The sequence below is a fragment of the Lepisosteus oculatus genome, chromosome 15, assembly GCF_040954835.1.
Source record: "Lepisosteus oculatus isolate fLepOcu1 chromosome 15, fLepOcu1.hap2, whole genome shotgun sequence".
NCBI lineage: Eukaryota > Metazoa > Chordata > Actinopteri > Semionotiformes > Lepisosteidae > Lepisosteus > Lepisosteus oculatus.
The window spans coordinates 21,641,113-21,665,514 of NC_090710.1; the positions used below are offsets into that span (position 1 = coordinate 21,641,113).

Consider the following 24,402-nt stretch of genomic DNA (forward strand, 5'->3'; position numbering starts at 1 on the left):
TTTTTTTTGTCTTTATTTGCAGTTGCTAAGTGAGCTGTAGACGTGAACGTGCAGACAGTTGTGTTTTACTTGTCACTCTGAACAAAGCTCAGAAGCCTTGATAGATGGAGTAACATAAGCAAGCAGCACGCCAGACCTTTGGCTGGTCGTCCCCTGACTGTTGAGTGTTGCAATTCCACTGTTCTGTTTGCCAAGTGAAAATCGGAGACTACAGGAAAGCTGGGGAAGGTGGGGGAAGCTAAAAGCAGATTCCAGAGGAAATTATTGGAAATCAGCAGTGGCAATGAAATCAAAGTGTCTGGGCCTGCCCGTCTAATGTGGTTGCGATGCATTAAAGCATCGCACCTCAGACCCTGGAGCCAAACTATCCATTTCCTTTAGATCTCAAGGCATCTCCATCTAGTTCAGGTTGCATTTGTGTCACCTTGATTAAGAGGCAGCTATTAGCTTATGCAGCCTCCACCTGTCGCAGTGTAACAAAGCTCAGTAATGCAGGGCAGTAACCCCAGAGGTGGGATGTCAGTGTGATAAAGAATTGAGGAGCTCCTCCATGCACAGTAAAAGGGAACTGTTCGCTATGCAGTGCTTTGTTTGTATAAGTTCATTTTTAAAGCGTGTCTAAGATACAGTGTCATTCCGTTCAAGCTGACTGGAGGTGCCTTTTCGCATTACAGCATGAGCAGCTCAGTGTGTCCGGTAAGACTCTCTTAACCCTTTACCCGCCACTCGAAGAGGGGATTCAAACTCCAGCTACCCTGAGAAAGTATCCAGTCCTACCGTTTCCTGTTTGAAGCCTCTTCTTACCCTGAGTTCAGCAGGTCCAGACATGGAGATTCAAGCTGTCTGGCGAGGCCTTGTGAAAGCTCAGACCTGGATGAGTTGTTTGGATAAGGGTAATAAAATCACTGTTGGATTTAACATGTTGTCATAAAATCTGTAAAAGGCGGGTCTTTATGTAGTAACAGATTCCATTTTTCAAAGAATGCCATTCCCTAAATTGACCACAGCCTCGAATGACGATACATATTAATTTAATACTGTTTTCTGCAATTTACCTGCTATGCAAAGTAATCAATTAATTTTTTTTCCAGAATTAGAAGTTGCAAATCCCATGTCTTGCAGATATTAAATGAGGCAAACAGACACATGTCACATTGTCTATAGAATATGTCTGGTGTTTAAATAAGTTTTAAAAGACCTGTTTTTAGACGCATATGATTATATAACCAGCAATGCTGATTGCTCTTAATAAAAGACAATTTTCCATCTTTATGTTTTATACTGTATCTTAGGTTTTTGTCTAAGGCTCTGAAAAAGTGTTGCTGGGCTTTCTCTCTATTTTGGAAGCCTTTTTTTTGTATTTAATGCTGAGCTGACAGGACTTAAAAAAGATAATACTTAAATCAAATCCCAACAGTGTGATGACAAAAGAGGCAAATTCAAGAAAGCCAGGGCAGAGCTGCTTTGTGAGGAAATAAGATATAATTTCTCCCAGTGAGTTTGTAATTTTCTGGGTGCACCCAGGTAAATTGAGCCACTTAACCCCTTTATGAGAACTATTGCACCTTGCGTAAGGCTTTGTCAGGTTGCACCATTTTTAATCCGTACCTACAGCATTGCCAAAGTTTGACTCACAGATGTCTACAGTCCTAGGTGTGGCAGAATAGCTCTTTGGTTCTAAAGAGGGCAAGACACAACCTGTATTCCTACTGTATTATTAAGAGTTTTGGCGTTGAACTTGTCATTTTTTAAATCAGTTTCAGCTAAATAAATCAGAGCAGTATGATTGGGAATGGAAGAAATGTATACATTCATTCTGGTAACTGTAACATCTCTGAAGATTTCGTTTTTTAAAATCAGTTTCAGCTAAATAAATCAGAGCAGTATGATTGGGAATGGAAGAAATTAAAACACTGAAAAATGTACACTTACAGCTATGGTGTTTATAATGTTTGTTTAAATACTTTTGTTATATTTTTGAAACATGGAGTACTAAAGTAACTTTTACAGCAGCACTTTATTAAATAACAGAGATATTACTATACCTTTTAGTAACAACGTACAACTTGTGTTGTGGTTCCAATTGGAAATATTAACTGAAATATAAATAAACCTGGAAGAATTTACTCATACTTACAAAAACCTAATTACTCATTAACTACAAAGTTAAAATGATATAAACATGAAGGTGTCTTTTTAATAATAAGGTCTCAAAAATAATCATTTAACATTGCACAAGTCAGGTTTATGAAAGTTACGACTTAGGCCTTGCAAAAATGCATCATGATTTATGTTTTTTATGATGTCATAAATCTTGTAAAAACCTGCACTGCGTTTCATTGACTCTTGTACTTTACTTTTAAGGCCTGGAATGAAAAGTAACTTAGGACCACATTCCAACTACAATATACTGCAGTTCAGACCATTCTGATGGTGTCTTATTTTGTGAAACTGATGCATGTGCAGTTTTTTAAACGTAATGTTTTATCCAAAACGTGATCACGTCTAAAGATAGGTTGCAGTAAATGTCAAGAAAACTAAAGAAAAAAACTGAAAGATGTTGATCGCATAAGCATTCAGACCTGTGAACAGCCATTACAGCTAAAAGGCTTTTTAGATAAGGCTCTACCACCTGTGCACCTGTTGCCCATTCTTCTTGACGAATTGGTCTACCTCTCTCAAACAGCAGTATTGAAGTCTTTCCACAGTTTCTCAAAAGGATCCGGGTGAGGACTTTGACTGGGCAACTCAAGGACGTTCACTTTGAAGTCGGGGTGAATTTTTGGCCTAGATTTACGCATTGAGCAGACTGAATCACATTTTCCACTAGTATTTGCCTGTGCTTTGCTCCTTTTATATTTCCTTCACTCCCAGCAAGCTTTCCATTCCCCGCTGAGGAGAAGCCTCCCTCTAGGTGATGCCTAATTGAGGGTGTTGGCTGGATGATGTGCTATGTTGGTTTTGCACCAGATATAAAACTTTGTAATTACACCAGAAAGTTTCAATTCAATCTTCCCTGACCTCGCAACCTTTTGCCACACGATCACTGTATCACTTAAATGTTTTCTTGCAAACTAGATGTGAGATTTGAAATGCATTTGCCACTTAATGGGCTCATCAATATTTTATTACTCATTACTCATCTTAGCCATTGTACTCCAGCTCTTTCCTAGTTATCGTTGGACTCACAGTTGCAGCTGTCTCTCTCCAGTTTCTTGCCCGTTGTTACGAGACTGAAAGGAGAACCCTGTGCAGGTCGGTCTCGAAGAAAATGGAGAAGGCCAACGATTCCAAGAGGGCTAGGCAGAGTCCGTATCCAAAGCAGTCACTAAGAGATTTAGGCTGATCTAGGCAGTGTCTGGGTGGTACCCTCCATTTCTTGACGATTGCCACATGGATATTCAGAGCATTTTTGGTATCCGTTTTCTGCTCTGTGCTTTTCAAAGTCTTTATTTCTGACTTGCTTTGAAAGCTCCTTAGTCTTCATAGTTGAGTCTTTGCTTGAAATGTACTGCCTGACCGAGGAATCTCACAGAAATAGGTGTTTATATTTTGAAATTAATGAGATCAGGTATTATTACACACAAATATATGTGTGGCTTGTAAAGGGGATTTTGTTCTCCTGAATTAATTAAGACTTGCCAGAGCAATCGTATGAAATCATGATTTGTGCATTATTCTTTCATATGAAGTATTTACTTCTATTTTGTGTTGAATGTGTGAAAAAATGTAAGAATTGCATACTTTTGCAAAGGCACTGTACCTGCCAAATTGATTATTATCTCATTCTCATTCCATTTGACAGAAACCTTTTACTTTTAGCTAGTGGAGATCCACCTTCAAATACCAGGCTTGTGCTGTATTTCTCAATTGGCATAATTTGGAATTTATTCTAGGACTAAATCACCTAGTAGTGCTTGACCCAAATCAGTCTCTGCATTGTGTTCTTTCTGCCTCCTAGAATTTTTCTTCAAATACATATGCATAAGTTACACTATTTTATATGCATTAAAACACTTAACTAACCTGGGAGCTAGTGTGAGTGAGTGTTGCGTTTTATTTTTTTAGACACATTCAGTGGTTTTGTAGCATTGGCTGTGGGGTGTTTTTTGCTCTTTTTGTATCGCTTTAGACTCTGGCAGCGATCTGGAATGTGACTGAGATGTTCTGCGCCTCTGTGCTCAGAGGCATCCCCTTTCCCCGTTGCTGTCAGCTGCTGCGCGTCGCAGGCGGTGCCGGCTCTTCCCCGAGCTCGGTCGGCGGTGTCACCGCCGGACCGCGCCGCCTGTGCAGGCAGACGGGTCGGGAGGGGCTGCCTGTCAGAGCTGCTCCCTGCGGTCACAGAGGGCCTTGCCGCTGATAGATGGCTCTGCCTCCCCCTCTCTCGCTGGCAGGCTGGATTTCAGCAGAGCGGGAGACGCAGCTTTTGATGTCTGGACTTTGTCCTTGAAGCCGAGAGATTTAATTTCCTGCTCTGTGTTTGCATGCCCAGGTCTGACAGCGGAGACGCTTTCCCACACTGGGCCAGATGGAAAGAGTGATGGGGGAACCCCTCCCTCCCTCTGTCCTGCCCAGTCCGGGGAGGGGAACTGCTTTCCCAAGTGCGGGTAGTTGTTTCCCCATATAGTGACACATCCTAACTAAACTCCTTACACATCATCTTACCTCAGCTGCACTTATCAGCCACTCCAAGCTTTCTGTTTTCAACAGTCATTAATCATGACATTATTATGACTCCGAGGTACTTAAATACCTGCTTAATCTGCTTGGTTTCTTTAATTAATAGCTGTAGAAGTCCCGCGACTGTGTGATTTTTTTTTTATCGATGTCCCTTTTGCTTGAAGTAGAATGAAAACATCGAAATTCTGTTTTGTTTTCTTATAAAAATGCCCATTTTGCAGCTGGGAACATTCTAGAAACCTAAAAATGCCCCTCTCCACAAAATACCTCCTTTAGAGTAACTCTGTTTTTCACAATTCAGGGTCTCGTAACTCAGGAATAAAGACGGAAAACTGAAAAACTGAGGAAAAGAAAAACTTCTGTGTTTATAGATACTCATTTTTATAAATGAATTTGAGGTGCTAGCAAGCCATGCTGCTTTGGGCAGAAACTTCAAAACAAATATTAGCATTTCTATGCTGAACAGAGAATTGCTGACATGCCACACCAATGAGGAAAAAAGCCTAAACCTGATAAAAAATGCGCCATGGATGCCTAGAACTTGTCTCAACAGCAGTCACGTGCGTGCCTCTTTGTGTCCTAAAAGAACATCTTCAAATTGCTTTATAAGGGATATGTGCCCTGTTCCTGGCTTTGAACCGGTTATTGCATGACAGATTTTCGTCCTGACCTGGAGCCGCGGCGCGGTATCCCAAAAATGCAGGCGTCGCTGCCCGAATCTGAGTAACAGCAGGGGCAGTCAAAGAGCTAGGGCGCCACCAGTGTGGAGCAGTGCTGCTGCTCTCTCGAAGGGTGCCAAGAAGAGCCATCTGAATGAGCGTCGCGGTGAGACAAAGGCTCTCTCTGTGCTGGAGATGAAACACGATATTCAGCATCTCCTTGCACCACTGATGTCATGCACTGTGAGACAGATAAGTGATATCGTTCGTGCCCTTAATGCATGACCACCTAATGCACCCAGCATTACAAGGGCATGGCGGATTTAATGACAGTCTTTAGGCAAATTAGGCTTTGAACGTGGCCACTCTGGCATTTCTTTTAAGTGACTTGGATTGCAATTCACTGAATGTTTAATTGATTTTATGCACTGATGTACAATGAAAAAACGTGCCTCAATTAAAATGCAGTGGTTAATTGCAGGGTGCTTATAAAGTTGCTAAGCTAATTTGAAGCATCCTGCCAAACTGTTCAACAGTGACCCACAGACTTTAGTGTTGGAATGAAAAAATGCTGATTGGTTTTAGGGGTTTGGGTTTTCCTCCAAACTGCCAAAGCCAGAGGCATACGTGAGCATTTGAAAGTATTGTGGCTTTGAAAAGGTTTGAAATTGGAAGTATTTCGGTGTGGATGTCACGAGCCGCTTGTGGCTTCACAGCTCGGAATGATTTAAATTCTGTTAATTTATGTGGCTGCCTTCAAATATATTCACAAAGTGTAGTTAAATGCTGATTTAACAAAGTAAATGTGGGCCTTTCAACATTTATAAATTAAAATGTGAAGAAATATATCAGTACTACTTCTGTTTAAAAATGACATATGTTTCTAAATCTTCAGCGCTCAAATTCTTTCATTCCCTGTCAACATATCGAAAGTTGCGCTGTAAATGTAATTCTCTGTCAGTGTTTTGCTCAGACTGCTAGTTTCTTGAAGCCTCTGGATGTTTATTGAAGCTTCTGGAGGTCATCTCTCTTTGAGCCATTGGGTCATAAACAAGGCTTCACACTGAAGCAGCCCAGTCAGTTCTGCTTATCAGAAGGGAAGAGTCAGACTAATCTGACCATTTCTGGCAAAAGGTTATCAGCCTCCACAACTCTGATGACAGCTCTAAAATATCTGGAAGGTGCCGAATATCCCACCTGGAACTGTGGGGAAGTTGGGATATGAGGGAAGAATGCAATGGGAATAACCTACTGATATACTATTTAATATACATTATTTGGACTCTATAAACTTTGTTTTACATATTTTTTGTTGTTCTTAATATTTAAAGAGCTCCAGACACTATTATCCATCAAAGACTGAGTTGTCACTCAATCCTGCTTTTATGTCTTTTCTGAAACAAAATAGGTTTTCACTGTAATAACTACTGGTAGAAAGCTAAATGTATGCCCAGATATAAGTGAAGGGTAGTAGGATTTCAAAGCTTGTCATCTCTTTTTTTTTACTTCTGGCACATAGCTCAAGCTTGGCTGCAAATAGGCTTTTTTTTGACACTGCAACAACCCCAAGCACACATTGAAGTCTACAGCCTTCAGAAGCACTAGTGTACCTGTGTGGTCTCACAGCTTTCACTTTCAGCAGGAGCAAGAATTGGCCACTCTCAGCTCCAGAAGTTCTCAAGTTCTCATGGTGAAGAAGTGGTCATAAATCCATCCTGGGGCGAGTCTGAGCCTATGGCAGCAGGGAGCACCTCCTCCTCATCAAAGCCAGAAGAAGAGCCGCTGCAGGTTGACAGATTGAGGTGTGAATAAATCTGAACAGTGCATTTAGAAATGCGCGTAAATGAAACTTTGGTACGAGTGAACTTTTTTCCCCATTAATGAGACTGCCACCCAATACCCACTCCACACCTTACGGTTTAAAATTGCCCACTCCAAATGTTCCTACCTGTGAGTCATAGTTTCAAGATCTCACTCTCATCTCCTCCAAGTCAATTTCACAGCACTTCTACAACTCGCAAAACAAGATCTAGGCAGGTGGTCCTCCATTCCCTTGTCAGTTCTGGGTAGAATCAATTCAGTTAAAATGACTGTACTTCCTAAGACTTTTATATCTTTTTGGTCCATTCCAATATTTATTTCAAAGCTTTTTCTTTAATAAGCTCAATCAAATACTTTCACCCTTCAATTGGAATGATAAAACCTCATGCATGTTTAAGACTTTTTTACAAAAATCAAAAAAAGATGGATGTCTTTGTCTAATTTTCCATTTTATTCTTATGCAGCAAATATGAAGAAGTTTTAGTATTGGCATCCAGCTCAACCATTGGCCTTGCCGTGCTCTTCCCTGCCCCTGATTATTGCTCAGTTCACCAAGAACCCCACGGTGTAGCATGCCCTTTGTATTTGGAGGCAGTTTAGGAAGCGGTTTTGCTCTCTATCTCTCTCCTTGCATTCCCCTCTTACTACTAATCATTTGTTTCCCCCTTCCCTCAGTGAGCAGATATTTCTTTACAGGCACAGAAGTGGACGTGTGACAATTCAAGATCTGTTGAAAATAACATTTGAATGTAATTTAACAGCTTAGAAAGAAATTTAATCTACCCCAATCTCCCTTTGCACTACAAGGCACTTGCAGTACATTCCCACTTCCCTTCACCTCCTCCCCGAACTGACATAGATTCTCTTCTTGAACTCTCACCTGATGGCATCCGTTTAATATCTAAGATGTATTCATTATTTCTTTCATTTTTGATGCCTTCTCTCATGTAACTCATCTTGAAACCAAACCCACTCCTTTTATTACTGTTCTTGGTGCACTGCCTGTTAACCTCCCCCTGTCAGTACTATAATCTGGCAGCGTTGCGTTTGCACCGCTGCTTGCAAGGTACCTTATCGGCTTCAACTGGAAGCGAGCAGCTCCTCCCACATTTCTTGTGGATCTGAATCAGAATCACTTTATTTGCCAAGTGCAATTCGTGTACTGAACTAGGAATTTGATCTTGTGTCTTGGCACAAAAACATAGAAACAATTCAGTGATACATGTTGACATCACACGAAGAACATGCACAGGCACCAGTTATATGCACACTACATCCCATATTCATGTGTTTGGTTAAGCAGGGTAATGGCCATGGGGATGAAGCTGGTCAGATGCCTGGTGGTTTTGGTTTTGATTGACTGGTAGTGTGTCCCCGAGGCAAGGTTTTGAAACAGATGGTGTCCTGGATGAGAGGAGTCATTGACAATCTTTCTGCTCACATCTATAGTCTTGAGTTTATACAGGTCTTCAATAGAAAGCAAATGGCAGCCAATGACTGCACAGCGGACAATGCAGTGCAGTTTGCTTCTGAAACGGACAGACGTGTTGCCAAACCAAACAGATACAGATTGTGTGAGAATGCTCTCAATAAAGGCTCTATAAAACTGAATGAGAATGGGTAAGGAAACATTGAGATCTTTCAGTCGATGCAGGAAATACAATCTGGTGAGCCTTCTTTGTGATGCTGATAACATTTGCATCCCATTTGAGGGTGTTAGAGATGGTTATTCCTAGAATTGTGAAAGATTCATACCTCGATACCTACTCCGATCTTTCTAAGGGGATGAGTTTTGGGTTTTTTTCCTAAAGTGATTTCCAGGGTTTTGAGACTGTTGAGCTGAAGCGTGTTGTTAATACACCATGCCGCCAGACGATCCACTTCTGTTCTGTACCTGGTCTCATCTTCGCTGCTGATAAGGCCCACCAGGGTGGTATCATCGGGAAACATGAGCAGTATGACAGTGGGGTCACTGGAGGTCTTGTTATACACCAGTTTTCACAGATAAGCAGTCTGACAAATTCGCAACAGATTGCCTTCTCTTAGGAAGTTGATGATCCACTGGCAGGTGGGGAAGGGAGCAATCAAATGAGACAGTTTGTTGTGAAGGCGTTGAGGGATGACGGTGATCAGAGATTCTTAAGGTAGAGAAAATTAGGAACACACTGAGCACCATCAAGTTTTTTTAAAGCTTGGCAACAATTTCTGAACTATTTTGAGACTTTGAGCCTCCCTCCTACACCCTAGACTTTAATCTGTCACTAATTGGCTACTCAGATGTTACCTGATAGGACTGTCTTTCCATTATTTTTTGCTTCCTGGAGACTGTTAGCATAATTAGTGTTTTGTTATGGTCCCTTTTGTTTTTTTTCTATCTGCCTCTTTCTTTTTTAGTTTTTTGCCTTTTGTGAGGGAAGATTTGGAAGGAAGGTGGGAAGGGAAGGTTGTTGAAAGAAAAATGCATAGTTGTTTACAAGTATAAGAGAAAACAAGTCTAGTTTTGTGACAGGATTTTTCATTATTTGATCAATTATAGTGCGTAGAGTAAATGGTTTAAACTGAAGATGTTTTTTCTTGACTCCAAGTAGGAATGGTGAAGCAGAATAATTGCGTTAGACAATATCTCACACTTTATTTTGTTTTGCAATGTTCTACACATTATGTTTGAATGAAGCTTGTCCTTCTAGTTGATTTTGTAGGCCATAATGAATCAGATTGATGGTGTTAAAACATTTGATTATAAATTGTGCCATACAGATGCTGTTGTTTTTGATTTCCATTTCAGTCCAGGGATGTGTTTCAGCCAAGTCAATATCGGGCTTAATTAAATCATTAAGAGCTCTTGTGTAATGAAAGGCTGTCCTTTAAAGGCTCTCATGTAGGAAAAGAAAGGTAGAATCGTGCTCTACAGTCAGTAAATTTCCATTGCAGATGTTTGGATTTTGTTTTCATTATAATCTCCAAGTAGGACTGACTAAAATATTCCAGATACAACCTGGACATCTCGTGCTTGATGGTGTAAACACGCTTAATGCGGTTATGAGCGCATTATCAAGTTGAACAACCTCGTTAATATTATAAGATGTTCCCTTTCATGTACTCCAGCAAAATCTGTCTTGATTAATTTGAAACCTGTAAAAAGCATCGGGTCTGGCATGAACAAACAGAGAACAAGGCAGGATTACACCTGGCTCAATGGAGGATTTCAGAAATCATCACAATTTATGAAGAAAAGGAAGATATTTTATTGTGGAAGTGTTAGCTTGTGGTTTGTGTTTCCCATTTTAGCGAAGGAATGGTTCTGTAGTTTAAAACAGTCACCATGCACGGCAGACCACCAGCACACAGTCTTTGCTTTCCCAGAGCTTCTCTTCCTTGTGTTACTGCAGGCCGTACAGGGAGGTATGACAGATAAAACAAACAAGTCGAGAGCAGGCGGAATGGTGGTTAGACCGCTGCCTTTCACATCTAAGATCTTGAAATAATTTAAAATAATTTCCCCTGACGTTATGACTTCGCGCACAATTTATTACCCTCTTCCATAAAAAGGCTGTCAAAATAATTTGTTTGAAAACTGGTGAAATGGGTCTGTAAGTGCTTGCATTTTCACAGTCTTGCCTCATTCTGATTTCTTTTCACGTATATCTTTGTAAGTGGGAGGGATCTCTCAGAATTTCATCATTAGGCGCTCATGTGAATAGGCCTGTGTGCACTGTTTGATGATCTCATCAGACCAGATCTTCATTATTCTGGATAAGCTTAATCAGCAGAGACTACCGAGTTGCTCAGTCCTAGATGCTGTAGCTTTCTGCCTGGCCGTACCTACCCACTCATTTGGGATTTCTGTAGTTGTGAGAAGAGAGTAAGCCCAGCTCTTGTTTTTTAACCTATGAGATAATATATTTTAACCTATGAGCAGGAATTTTTATTGGTCCACAAATAATCCTCACACTTTGTTTATGGTTGACTGATAATCTTTAATGCTCATACCCTACAGCAACGTACCATTTGTGATGTAGGCCTGTGTTTTTCTTCTGTTTAGAATAGTACTTCCCATTGAAATAAGCTCTTCTCATTTTTCATCTCGACAGCAGCATTACCGCTATGCAGTCTGACCATCAGATCTCATAAGCTTACCAAGGCTAGGTCTGCTGTGATTGAGATTGGAGACCTCTAAGAAAAACCAGGTTACTGCTGTACTGCTTACCTGGACCAGTAGGGGGCGCTCTTCCCACTGGACCAGACTTTTCCAAAACAGCAACCCAACTGGCTAGGAATAGTAAACATAAATTCAAGTCACATTAGTGTTTTTGAAGGTACCCAGCCACGGCAGCTACATCAAAGTCCTTTGTGCTCATTGTTGAAGTTACAGTACGTAGACAGACATCAACCCGACAGTTCTCAAGGCGATTCCTTCTGATGTTTTGATTGAGTTCATGTGGCTAAAGCCTTGTTCACAGCATGTGTCAGGGCTCAGTGTTCCAGTACTGAGAGCCCTGCCAGGTCACAGTATTCAGTCTCACTTCACTTAAAGACACCACGATCTGATAACGTTACTGCCACAGCTGTCTGACTTGAAAACTGTCTTGACAGCATTGTCGTTGCAGGATAAGGCTATATATTGCATTTTGGCCTTTCTGGAGTCAATGTGATTTGTATGTTTTGCAGAAAGTTGTTGGATTTCCGAGAGTGATGGTTAAAGGTGGTGTCAAGTAAAGTAAAGCGTGCATTTCACTGTTTGTGTGTTCAGCAAGCCGGGCCTTGAATGCCTGATCAAGTAGGCATAGTCAAGCGATCTTGCTTTTACCTGAGCAATCTTCTTGTTTGTGAAGGTGTGCTCCTCACCTCCTGAGCATCTCTGTGACCTACATAGTAAAATGACCTTGCAGTACTTCTCCCGAGAGTAATGTATGTTGTAGACTTCACAGGCGTCTCCTGTGGTGTAGTAAAACCCAAACTGGGGAAATTGTAGCACTTACTATATACCGTAATCTTGTAGCATATTCTGTATAAGTAACCTGTTCCAAAATGCTACATGTTACATTAGAAAATCTCCAAAAGCTTGAACTTCTCAGCACAGGTAGCGAAACCTGACCAGCAGCAACAAAACCTCCATCAGTCTCTCAACACTGATGGGTAGGAGATGGATCATTCATGGATAATACCCATGTAGTACCTATCAACTGGAAAATTTCCCATGTCGTGCCCATCCATAAGAAGGGTCATAGAACTGAACCAAGTAATTATAGACCAATAAGTCTGACTTGTATTACATGTAAGGTTATGGAAACAATTAGAACTAAATTAAAGGATCACCTATATGGGAATCAGATACAAGAGAAGGGAATATCACCATGAATATAAAATGTAGGTCTTGCCAGACCATCACATAACAGTTTTTAAACAAAAAACAACAGGAATGGATACATTTTAGAAGGCTTTTGATAAATCTGATCATAAATGTTTCTTTTTAAAGCCACAGCTGGTAATTCAGAGAAACAGGTTTTTAGATTGAGAATTATGTATTAAATAGAAAACAGAGAGTACTGATAAGGGGTGAAGACACCCCATTAAATAAAAAAATGTGTGTGGATCCTTTTGTAACTTCACAAAATGGAATACTCAGTACTTCCGCAAGGCATTGTATAGGAATGTTGAAAAGGCCACGGTTGACTATAATTATGGGAAGCACGGCTGCGAAGAAGAGACTTCACTGCCTGAAAGATGGGTGTGTTTGGCAGAAGCTCCAGACACAAAGATATTTCTTTTATTAGCTTGCTGATGTTTCAAGATCAGCAGTGTATAAGGTGACGTCAGCACGGAAATCCAAGGGAAAGACACCATCAGCAAAGGGAAACAGTGGGGTGGAAGCTAGGATCCTGATATCCGTGCATTAATTCAAAGTGCAAGGTCAAACGTTCGAGCAGTTGCAGATCAACCTGGAGCACAAGCATCCAGTCTCATCAAACATGGCCTGCGGATAGTTCCACAGAATGGGATGTCATAGTGGGGTTGCAGTGCACGTTTTGCGGGTCTGTTGGTACAAGGAGCAAGGGCAGTGGACTACCCAATAGGGGAAAAATAACACTTGTCAGATTAGTCATCCTTCACCAAGTGCTCGTGAAACAGATGAGTACATGTGTGGCGACAACCTAAAGAACTCTACCACCCTGATGGTTTGGCTCCAACAGGGAAGGTTTGTGGTGGTTTTGTAATGTTTTAAGAGGCATTTTCCTGGAATCATTTTGTTGTACTCATTGTGTGCAAAGGTAAGGTCAATGCTAATCACTAACTTATGGTACTGAGTGATGGTCTTCCAGAATGACAACCTCCCCTCTGCCCCCCCCACACAGAGCACGTGGTCATCCGATGGTCTAATGAGCCTGACACTGATGTTATTCATATGTCATGGCTTTCACAGTCACCAGACTTGAACCAATTCGGACATTTATGGGATGTTCTGGAACAAAGCCTAAGATGGCAATATCCATCTATATCAAACAGGCATGTGTTGTGATGTACCATATCCCTCCTGCAGAATTTCAGATGCTTGTAGACTCTATGACAGGGATTATACAGGCTGGACTAGCCACATGTGTTGGTCCAGCACCCTGCTAAGTGACCTTACATTTATATTTCCATTTTTCTATTCATTTCATGGAATAGAAATTTAACAATTTCATGCAATTTAAACTGAAAACAGGAGGCACTGTTATGAGAGTATGGAGCAGTATCCTGGCTTGTTTCAAGAAACAGTTGGATGGGCTTCTCAATGAGCTACTAATTACCAAACAGACTAGACTGGCTGAATGAGCATATCTTCTCTGAAACTATTCTTATGACAAGCAGATTTTGTTGGAGGTAAGGAGATTTAAATATTCCTCCTCATTCAGTTCAAGATCTGTCTGAACTCGTTTTTTTCTCCCTGCCCCACTGCAGTGTGTAAGTGTCACTTTGATCATATCTTCCACAAAGTCATGTGTGACTGATGCGATGTCTTTATCCATTATATCTTGTCGGTGGGTCATACAGTGGTGGATGAATAAATCACCAGCGTGATCTTTCAGGCAATTTGAAATGCTTTCACGTTCAGCTAGCATTACAGATGTCCTGTCCGATGCAGATCCCACAGTTTTCTCTACAGGGTTCTTCTGTTTTTCATTTTCCAAACATCCAACGAGGTCTGCATTCAGATTTCCAGCATTACGGTGCTCAGCTATTTCAATTAAGCTTCACAACTTTATTCAGCATCCATTATATCAATAAGCTGACTCCAACCATTATACTCTCATCACACTTTGTTAACAAAGGGACATTTTAGTGTACCTTTAACAGTTTCACTGTAAAGGGAGTCACTTACATTATGGATGTTTCTTGCCACAGTGCTGGCACTGCAGGGACATGTTTTTTGGAATTTGGGTCACTTTTTTAGCAGTTTCTTTGAAGATGCCTTCTGTAAGTGGTTGTTTGGGTTTTGCTGAACTGTAGCAAGGCAAAGATCATCCTGCGCATCCCTGACATTCTGGTTTCAGAAGGGCAGTTACTAATTTTTACTGTTTTCTTTGGCCTGCTCAATGAACTTGTCCTTCTCCGCACTCAACACACTTGAATTCTTAAATATTGTTGTGCATCACTTCCTAGAATGGTGACATGACACAGCTGACTTGGTCACATCTATCACACTCCATTAAAGTATCCGATGCTCTTATCAGCATAAATTATCCCCTTTTCTTTTTCCAAATTCAGTGCTGTGTTAGGTGTGTGTTTTTCTCTAGTGGAATTAGAGGGAAATTCATGTGCGGCAGTGAATAGACCAAACGCTTTGTCTGATTGGATAACAAAGCCTCAGGTTAAGTGTCATCCAGGTTCTGCAGTAACCATAGTGACTGTTGATTCTTGATTTAAGTAGAGGCCAGATCTAGTCTGTTCACATCGGAGTATAGATAAGTCACACACTACACTGTAATATAAATGTTTCTTGAAATCTCAATATCAGACCCCCACATTTTTACCTTAGACATGTTCTGGCCCCTGGTGACCGGGGATGCTGTGTTGTAGGGAGGGGACCTTCCTCAGATGAGACTTTAAAATGAGGTCCTGGTTACCTGGTCAGTACAGATCCCATAGTACTGTTTACAAGGGATGTGTTAACCCTGGTGCCTTGGCTTTGTACAGTCTGGCCTGTCTCAATTTCTACCTTAATTCAGTTTGTGAAGCAATTTCTCACTTCCTCTGACTGTGTAGTGACCTGCTGTGCGCCATTGGGCTGTGCGCTTGCAGTGTGTGGTGAGTGAATTAGGTCATCCTCTGTATGTGAGGCCCATTAGGAGGCACAACAATAAACAAATGCCAGAAATTATTAGTAGTAACTATTCAAATTAATTAATTTGTGGAAGGGTTCATGTATTAAAAAAAATGTAATGGATTTCCTTGTCAGTGTGATTACTGTGATTGCCTTGTCCACTAGGACACTCTCCCAGCCTAGCTGACTCTGTAAGGAGTTAGTGTGCCTCACATCCTGAAGTCCAGACAAATTCCTTTCCCAGCTGGTGAGTAATTAGTATAACGAGTGCCTGCTAGACCCTTAAGAGGGAACCAGCCCTAGAGCACTTTCTGGGTTCTTATCAAATAAGACATACACTGTAGTCATACTGCTAGGGGATTTGAAGTTCAGTGGACAAGATCACAGCTGTTTTTAGGGCAGGCAAAGACTTTAGCCGTAGTTCAGCCAGTGACGCTGCAAGGAATCCCCTGAAAACCGCTCTGCAGATTAGTGGGGGCTCACTCCTGATCTGTTCCGAGTAGGGGTTTTGAAGGAAGTTAAGAAAAAGGCTCAGCATGTTATGAGACTGCTACCTCCACTAACCTCACTTGATTGAGCGATTGCGTGATTGTTATCCTTGAAACCTACCAGCCATCAACTAAATTATTCAGTGAGCCAGCACAGGAGATTTCAGTGTGTGACCTGCAGCAAGAAAACAACATGCAGCTGATGCATTGCCTCTCTTCACATCGGCTACAGATGTGGTGCTGCATTCGGGCCTTTAACAGTAGAACAAGCACATGGAAATGATTGTGTAAAAATCCCCTTCTTATACAAATATTTAATTTCACAAATAAACCCTCTCAGTCTGTGCTGTATAGGCCAATAGTGCCTCTAGACACTTCTGGTCTCCCACTGCCTGTTTGGAATACGTTCAGTAAACATTTCTGAGATTTTGTATCCCAGCAGGGAATTTGTAGCTAAATTAAGACCTTTAATTTGGGATAGCTGGCTTGTCATTTGTAGTCTTTGCGTGTTTTAAGAGACACCGCTTTTCTACATTTATATTTTAGCACCTCTTCTAAAAAGGGCATTTTAAATGTGTGAAAATACAAACAGTAGACCAAACATTGTGCGGATATACTCTGGCCAATGTTTTGTTTCGGTTGCACAAATGCATTTAGTTGAAAATAGACCATAGACAACAAGCTGGTGTTGAATTTTCCAGCATGATAAAACAAGATAAATTCAATATTGTCTAATGAAAAAGGAAGACTTCAGACTGAGGGGGGGTTTATTTGATTAAAAGACAAGGACATCTTTCCCTAGCAATCCCTGAGCTGGCTACTAACTGCCTTTGCGCTTGTTTCTCCGTAATGAACTGTGACATGTGGAAGGTCAGGCTGGCATGTTGGGTTGAACAGTAAACACAGCATTTGTGTGGTTAAGAAGCGGAACACCACCGTCACACGGAGTCTGCATTCAGCTGCAGAGGGGAAGCACCACACACACACACACTCGCTTTCATTCACACGCGGCTCCTCTTTAGAGAAACAACATCACGTCTTCCATGCACATAGCACAGTGGCTGCGACTGGATGTCGTACATTGGGAGAAATAATAAGAAAGCCGAGCAGCGAGTGTTTCTAGTTTGTAAATGGAGCTGGACCGGAATGTACCTGCAATCGAGCTGTTAATTGTATTTCAACATATCATTTTAATGACACACTTGAAATTGTCCATTTTTAAAGTTGAATTCCCCCCCCCACGCATCCCTGCAAAAAAAATCATCTCTTGTATTGCTATGCCAGCTACTACAGTATATCATGTCATAAATCACAAATATGCTCACGACTTCCTCCTTTATCCTAGGCTCTGCCTGTCCTGGATACAAGCAGAGGTTATTAGATGCTGAAAAGAGAAGAAAAGAAACACAACGCTGTTGAAACGTTGTGTTTCTTTTTTTCTCTTTTCAGCATGGAATAAGCCTTTACTTGTTCCTTTGCAGCCTAAGCATGTTGACGCAGCTGCCTACTTGAGTTTATTAGATGGTAAATTGTATTTAGATGTGCAGACGACCTTTAATAATGATCTGCATGCAAGGCTGCTTATAAAGCTAAAAGGTGAAGGATACAAAGGCAATGTACAGGATGAAGAAGACTGAAAAGTGGTTAAAGTATTGAAAATGGAGCGTTGGAGTTATTGGAGTGCCACAGGGTTCTGTTTTAGGCCTGCTGTTGTTCCTTAGCGACATCAATGATCTTGATTCTAAGATGTTTAGAAAACTACTTCAGAAAAACAAGAAAGATGCCAAAGGTGCTATATTACAAAGTAAACTCTTGACTTATTATTTGTCCAGGCATTGTGAGAAAATGATTACAAAAGTAACAGAATCCAAGGCTGAAAAATGGAAAGTGTAGAATTTCAAGTTATGTTAACAATGTTGGCTGCTGTACTACAATGCTAAATAGGCTTCACTGTTTTAAACAATAAACATTTTGGGTCTAAAAGCTGAGAGGAGCTGATCCTCGTCAGCCCTATTTGGGGACTTAATAGAAGTATTCAAAATCTTTAAAGGTATATTCAGGGTTAACTCAGCGGATTTACTTAAACTTGGCAATGAAAAAAGAACATGAGAACTCACTTCGAAGCTACAAGGAAAGTACTTGGAACTGAGAATGGTGGGTGGGTGTTTGCCAAACCTGATTCTCTGGGACCATCAGGAAAAGTCTGGATGAGATCCACAGGTTGTTACGCTACCTGTCACCAAATAATCTCAGTGCCTCAGATGGTCCTTTCTGGTTTATAAACTTCTTGGGCCTCTTTGGCAACTACTTTTGTGAGTTCACATACAGGTGTGTATTCCACACTATGAAGGACATGCTCCGTGCTGGTCTGACATCACGAACCCTCAGTGAAATACAGCAACTGACTGTGCTTTTCAGTTGCGCCTGCCCAACAGACAGTGTCAGCTTCAGTAGTCAGCCCTTCTTCTGTTTCTACCTTGTAATGTTTTTCTTTGTTTTCTTCACAGACTGGTGCGCCCTGGCCTGGGTTTGCCTCATCACGCTGAACCTCTACCTAAACTTAGTGAGGGAGATGAGAACGGAAAAGCTTGAAGTGTAAGTGTTTACAGCCCTGAGGACGGGCTGCAGCGGCTCAGTGTTTTTGGCAGCGTGTGATTCTGAGTTTGTTAGTTTGTTAGGGTGCGGCCTTGCTTAAGGCTGTCAGTCTGAATTGAACTCATGGTTCCATTGCGGTGCTTGTCAGGATATGTCCAAGGAAGTCTTCACCATCATTGGTCACGTGTGCAAGATGTTTGTGGAAGCGCAAGAAGTTTCAATGTTGCATTTAATTTTCGCCTAATAATCAATCAAGCATCAAACAAAGATGCTGTCGAAAATGTGTCATTCTCTCCTAAAACAATATAATTTGTTAATTTGTCAGTTGTCAAGTCTGAGAGTTCTCTTCCTGAAGACACGTCTATTCTATTTTCTATTTATTGTCTGAATTTCCTTTTTATGTATCTGAATGTTTCCTTTCGATATTTTCATCTGCCTTCTTTCGTTTTTATTTGGATGTGGGAGGTTGGTTAGCTCAGGGGTTATACACTGCTCTCTATCCTCATTCCTAGTGCTGGCACAGGGCTATCTGGCTTGACCAGACCTTGCCAAGCCAATAATGAAATGTGTTCCTGAGCTTTTCTTGAACACAGCCGAAGTCAGATGTTCTTGCCCTGTGTTTACATGATGCAGAGGACATAGTATTGTACAGGAAAAATCCTGGCAATCAGTGCTTACTTACTGCTATTTTTATTTCATGTTTCATAAGTGACTAGATTGTTACCAGAGGATTCTAAGACATGACTCAATTTTAATATTGTTCTTAAAATTGTGGGAGGGAAATGTATGTATAAATTAAGCATTGCTATGGAGTATAATTACAGTATGCAGAAAACTTTTAATGCTGATAAATTGTTCACAGTTCTTGCCGCATGGACACTTAATCTGTGTTACGGATTTGATCAAGAGAGTTATTTCAAAGTATTTTATGAACAATTTATTTAATAGGATATAGATAGGAATAGTAATTTAGTCAGCACAAAAAATAACAATCTCTAAAATCTCATCCTGTGTTTGCCAATCCCAGTGACTTTACAGAATCAAATTGGTCATCCTTAATTACACAGTTAAGTGTTTTGTGTTTTTCATCAACTTGAATTTTACTTGCGGATTAAATAAAAGCACCAGCTTAAGTGACCAGAGGATGATAATGGAGTATTTACAATGAAATAAATTTGTTTTTTGTGGTAATGTTTCACCAAAATACCTTATACTTTGTGAAACTCTTGCTACATAAAAATGCAAGAGCATTAATATATTTGCATAACAATGGATCAGTTAAAACTAGCTCTGACTTTGCATAAAGCATTAATTATGTTGTGATGTTATTTGTGGAGTACCACTGGGATCTGTACGAGGACCACAGCTGATCTTCTGTCAGCTGATTTCTGTCAGTGATTTAGATTCTAGTATAGTAAGTAAACAAGTCAAGTTTGCAGATCATACCACATTAGGAGGATTGGCAAACACTGGAGAAGCAGCAAATGAAATTAAAATACATTTGGATAAAATTCAACTGGGCTGCACCTTGCAAATGATGTACAATGTAGGCAGTTGCATAGTTTTGCATGCAGGCAGCAAAAACATAATCTAGGAAAAAACTGAGATAGAAGAGGCCACTTATGAAAAGACTTACTGTAGGTGCTTATGTTGACAATGTGGGGAAGAAATAAAAAGCCAGCAAAATATTAGGCAATACTGTATAGTGTAAAATCAAGGAATGTTATTAAAAAATTGCATAATATCCGTGTAAGACCACATTTAGAATACTGTGTATAATTGTGATCACTTAAAAGATATTTCAGCTCTGGAATCAGTCCAGACAGGAGCAACCAGATACTTTCCTGGCTTAAAGAAATGACAGAGAGACGGAGAAAGAAATGAACCTTTTTCATCTTGAACAGAGAAGACCATGTGGAGACCTGCTTCACTGGGTTCACTATATCAGTGCCTTTGAGGCTTTTGAATTCCTGTATCAGGTCCCATCTTAGTCTCCTGTGTTCAAAAGTTCAGGGGGCTTCTTTCAACCTGTCAGTGTAGGACATTGCCTCAACCCCAGAATGTATCCAGCAGTGGAAACCCCTCTTTATGGCCTGCCTGGCCAGCAGTGAAAATGGCCTGTTTCATTGACATGCAATAGGTGAAGTGTGCACAGCACCAATCCTGGAAGACCACTGTGTCTGTAGTTGTATTTCCAGTTGAGCTCTTAGCTGTCTGATTGGACTAATTTCTATCTTAACCGGACCAATTTAACGCCTTTCCCAGCTCTAGATATAGTTGCTGGACGTATATAGATACCTATAAATACAGCAGGATTATAGCCCCTGTGGAGTTGCTCTCTGCTGTTTTTCTTATTTACATGCTTTGTTGAGTAGTTAAATAGCCCTGGAAGCTGCAGGGTTACAAGAATGAATGCAGTTTATCAATAATGTGAGACGTTTCCACGGTATAAACATAAGCATTTTCTGAGTACTTGAAAAATCCAGCTTTAATGTAAAGGTTAAATAAAGTGCTTGAATGTGCAGTGTTTCTTCTGGTGTGGTGTGTTTACTGCATGTGAGTGTTGGGAAAAGGTCCGATAGTTTGTATAAGTGTGAACCTTGCGATGGTGCTAAGAGGGCAGTCTGAGCTTTATAAGAATTCAAGTTCGAGCTACATAATAGCTGCCATATCACCCTGCAACTCACAACTGGCAACCCACTGAACCTAAGCAGGTGTGAGCCTGGTCAGTACCTGGATGGGAGACCTCCTGGGAAAGACTAAGGTTGCTGCTGGAAGAGGTGTTAGTGGGGCCAGCAGGGGGCGCTCACCCTGTGGTCCATGTGGGTCCTAATGCCCCAGTATAGTGATGGGGACACTATACTGTAAACAGGCGCCGTCCTTCGGATGAGACGTAAAACCGAGGTCCTGACTCTCTGTGGTCATTAAAAATCCCAGGGCGCTTCTCGAAAAGAGTAGGGGTGTAACCTAATTTCCAATTGGCCCTTACTAATCATGGCCTCCTAATAATCCCCCTCTATGAATTGGCTACATTACTCTGCTCTCCTCCCCACTGATAGCTGATGTGTGGTGAGCGTTCTGGCGCACTATGGCTGCCGTCGCATCATCCAGGTGGATGCTGCACATTGGTGGTGGTGGAGGGGAGTCCCCATTACCTGTAAAGCGCTTTGAGTGGAGTGTCCAAAAAAGCGCTATATAAGTGTAAGCAATTATTATTATAATTATTATTATAATAGGGAAAGAATTTGACAAGTAAAACAACAGAAAAAAAAACACTTTCTTCAATTCTTTTTGTGCCGAGTTTGCTGCACGTCCTCCATTAAAAGGTACTCTTTCTGGAAGTGATGTCAAAGTGCTTTTTGATAAGTTAATGATCTACTTTATAATTACTTGACTGGTGTGAGGGGGGGTTCCGTTCAGTGCCAGAGATAATGCAGAGTCATCAAGGAGCCGCAGAAGCCCTGACTCAGCCTTCGCATGCTCTGTTGAGTCATTAAAGAGCAGGTAATTCAGAAGATAACTGGAGCTCCGCTGTCTTTTGACCCCTCAGTTAGATCTTGCCTTGATTTTCATTAACCCACAAAAGAAGCAGAGGAGTGTTAAACCCATCTGGCTGTGCAGCTAGTTGACGTCTTCTGTTCCATTTTCTTTCCTTTTTTGAAAAAATAAGGAAGAAGGCAGTCTAGAGGTGACTTTTCCTTGTTAGGCAAACAGCCTGGAGGTCTTAATATCTCTGCAGTTTTCTAAAAAAAAAACGTATGACATTGCAAAGGTCGGGTTTTTGGGTTAACTTCAATAATTTCCTGTCCTCCAGGTTCCTCAATTACACATGCAATTATGTTTAAAACGTATTTGCTGCAACATTAAGCATTGAGGTATGGCAGTAATTTGACGCAGTGTTTTCCGTTGATTTCATTGACACAGAATTCAGTTTGGAGGTGGGTGCCAGTTGCTGCGTTGTCTCAGATGATTTTGATCAGACCCAAACGGAGCTGCCTAATAGCACAATAGGCTTGTTGAGAATTTAATAGATTGTTAAAGTGGTGATTGGGGTTAACAGTACAGATGCGTGTGGAGTTTGCATCGCGCCTCTCACCTTCAGGTGCCAGGCGGTTTTGTGCTATCTTATTGCACAGAGAGCCAATATCAGTATGTCCTTTGTTTAATCTGGATAGCTGCCAAGGTGTTGCCTATCAGAGGCCCTGTGCTGCAGCAAAAGCCATACAGGATGATAGAATCTTAGGCCCTGGCTTGGGAACTGTCTTGGGTTTGGTGCCAGAAGGCTGTGAGCCAAACCTTATAAGGAAAGAAGGCTGTTTTAACAGAATGCCTGGCTGCAAAATTGTTTGCTGGACCGATTGTTCCTGGTCATTGGGGAATCCTAGCACATTCACAGCTAGCCTTCAATGTCTCTGTACCTCGGGCTGTGCAGTACAAAACAGACGCCCTGCTTAAGCACTGTTCCTCTTAATGCTTTCACTTCACTCCGTGTTATGGGTAACCAGAATGCAGCAAATTGCACACTATGGATGGAGTGAAAATGTATTCTTAACATGTCGATGATATTTTCTGTATTTTTGTTAAGAGCTTGATTTGCATTGCTGCATTGCTTTGTTTATTACAGTATTGCAGAATCCCTTGATAGATGGCTGCTTACAGACCATACAGCTTTGTGAAGTCATTGTTTTTTAACAGGAATGGTGTTACGATCTGTTAACAACACTTTGAGGTTTTACTGTTCTTATTTGTAAGTAACTCTAAATGCCTTTAATGGTAGATATATTTTTACAGAAAAAAAATAGCTCTTGGACAGAGCAGCAATTTGTTTCTGTTTTCACCACGAAACTCCTAGCAATAATCACTTCTTTATCACTTTTACAATATAATGCATGTTAGGTATCCTTTTAATGTGAATAGCCAAGTCATCCAAATAAAGAACTAATACTTCAATAACTTCAGAAATATTTAAAATTCTGTTTATTTTGTGAGTTGTATATTTACTTTTTAATGCATTTAAGTAAAATGGAATGTATTAGCTGTTCTAAAACAAGATTTCAGCAGGGTGCTTTACAGTGGCTCTCAGCTGTGCGTTATTGTGAGCCTCACTGGTTTACCATTAAAACCCTTTGAGTTCTGCCCTGAACAAAACAATTCCATATGTTGGTTTTGAATGCTCTTTGCACCACGGTGAAAGGACTGTCATTAACATCGAAATGCTGCCACACAGAGACTGGCCCCCGGTTCCTTTTCTTTTCTTCTTCCTTTTTTCAGGCTGCGTTTGCAATAAGCTGTGCCAGTCTGCTTCTGTTCAGAGAATCTCTCAGCTGTGCGTCGGTGTAGGATCAAACGCTCTGTGTCAGCGCTTAGCCTCCTGTGCAAATCACAGGACTGGAGATGCTTGGGCTCATGACGGCACTGTGCTGGCTGAGCCCCACGCAGTTTAAAAAAAAAAACATTTTTAGTCCTATTGTGACCCAGAGCGTTTCCCAGCCAGGCCCCTCCTTGTAATGAGCACCACATGGAATTCCACCATCAGATTCTCCCCTGCTCGTGCTGAGCTCTCCCACTACCGTTCACACAGGGCTGGGCGGGCTCGACTCCGCGTGCCCATGCCGTGAACACCTGAAGATTATTAATTATTTTAATTAAAACATCTTTAAAAATGAATAAAGGAATACAAGTCACATTTAAAAAGTGCTGGCAGGGTTCGTCGTAATGCTTTATGCTGCCAAATGGTGATAAATTGTTTTGCTGCTGCTCGATTTTTGTTTTGTTTTTTACCCTGCACACCAATCAGCTTTCGCGTGGGGATGTGGAAAGAGCTTGGTTTGGTTTAAAAAAAAAAAGTGAAAGCTGT

General features: G+C 41.0%; 1 protein-coding gene across 6 annotated transcripts in view; it reads left to right on the plus strand.

Moving 5' to 3' along the window:
* The window catches only part of LOC102692777 (uncharacterized), a 148,853-nt gene that overhangs the window by 39,319 nt on the left and 85,132 nt on the right, over positions 1–24,402 (plus strand). For all 6 annotated transcript variants that reach the window (XM_015364383.2, XM_069178868.1, XM_015364385.2 and 3 more), the window contains one exon: positions 18,458–18,545. In XM_015364383.2, the coding sequence (XP_015219869.1) occupies positions 18,458–18,545 (88 nt within the window). The remainder of the gene's footprint in view (positions 1–18,457; positions 18,546–24,402) is intronic.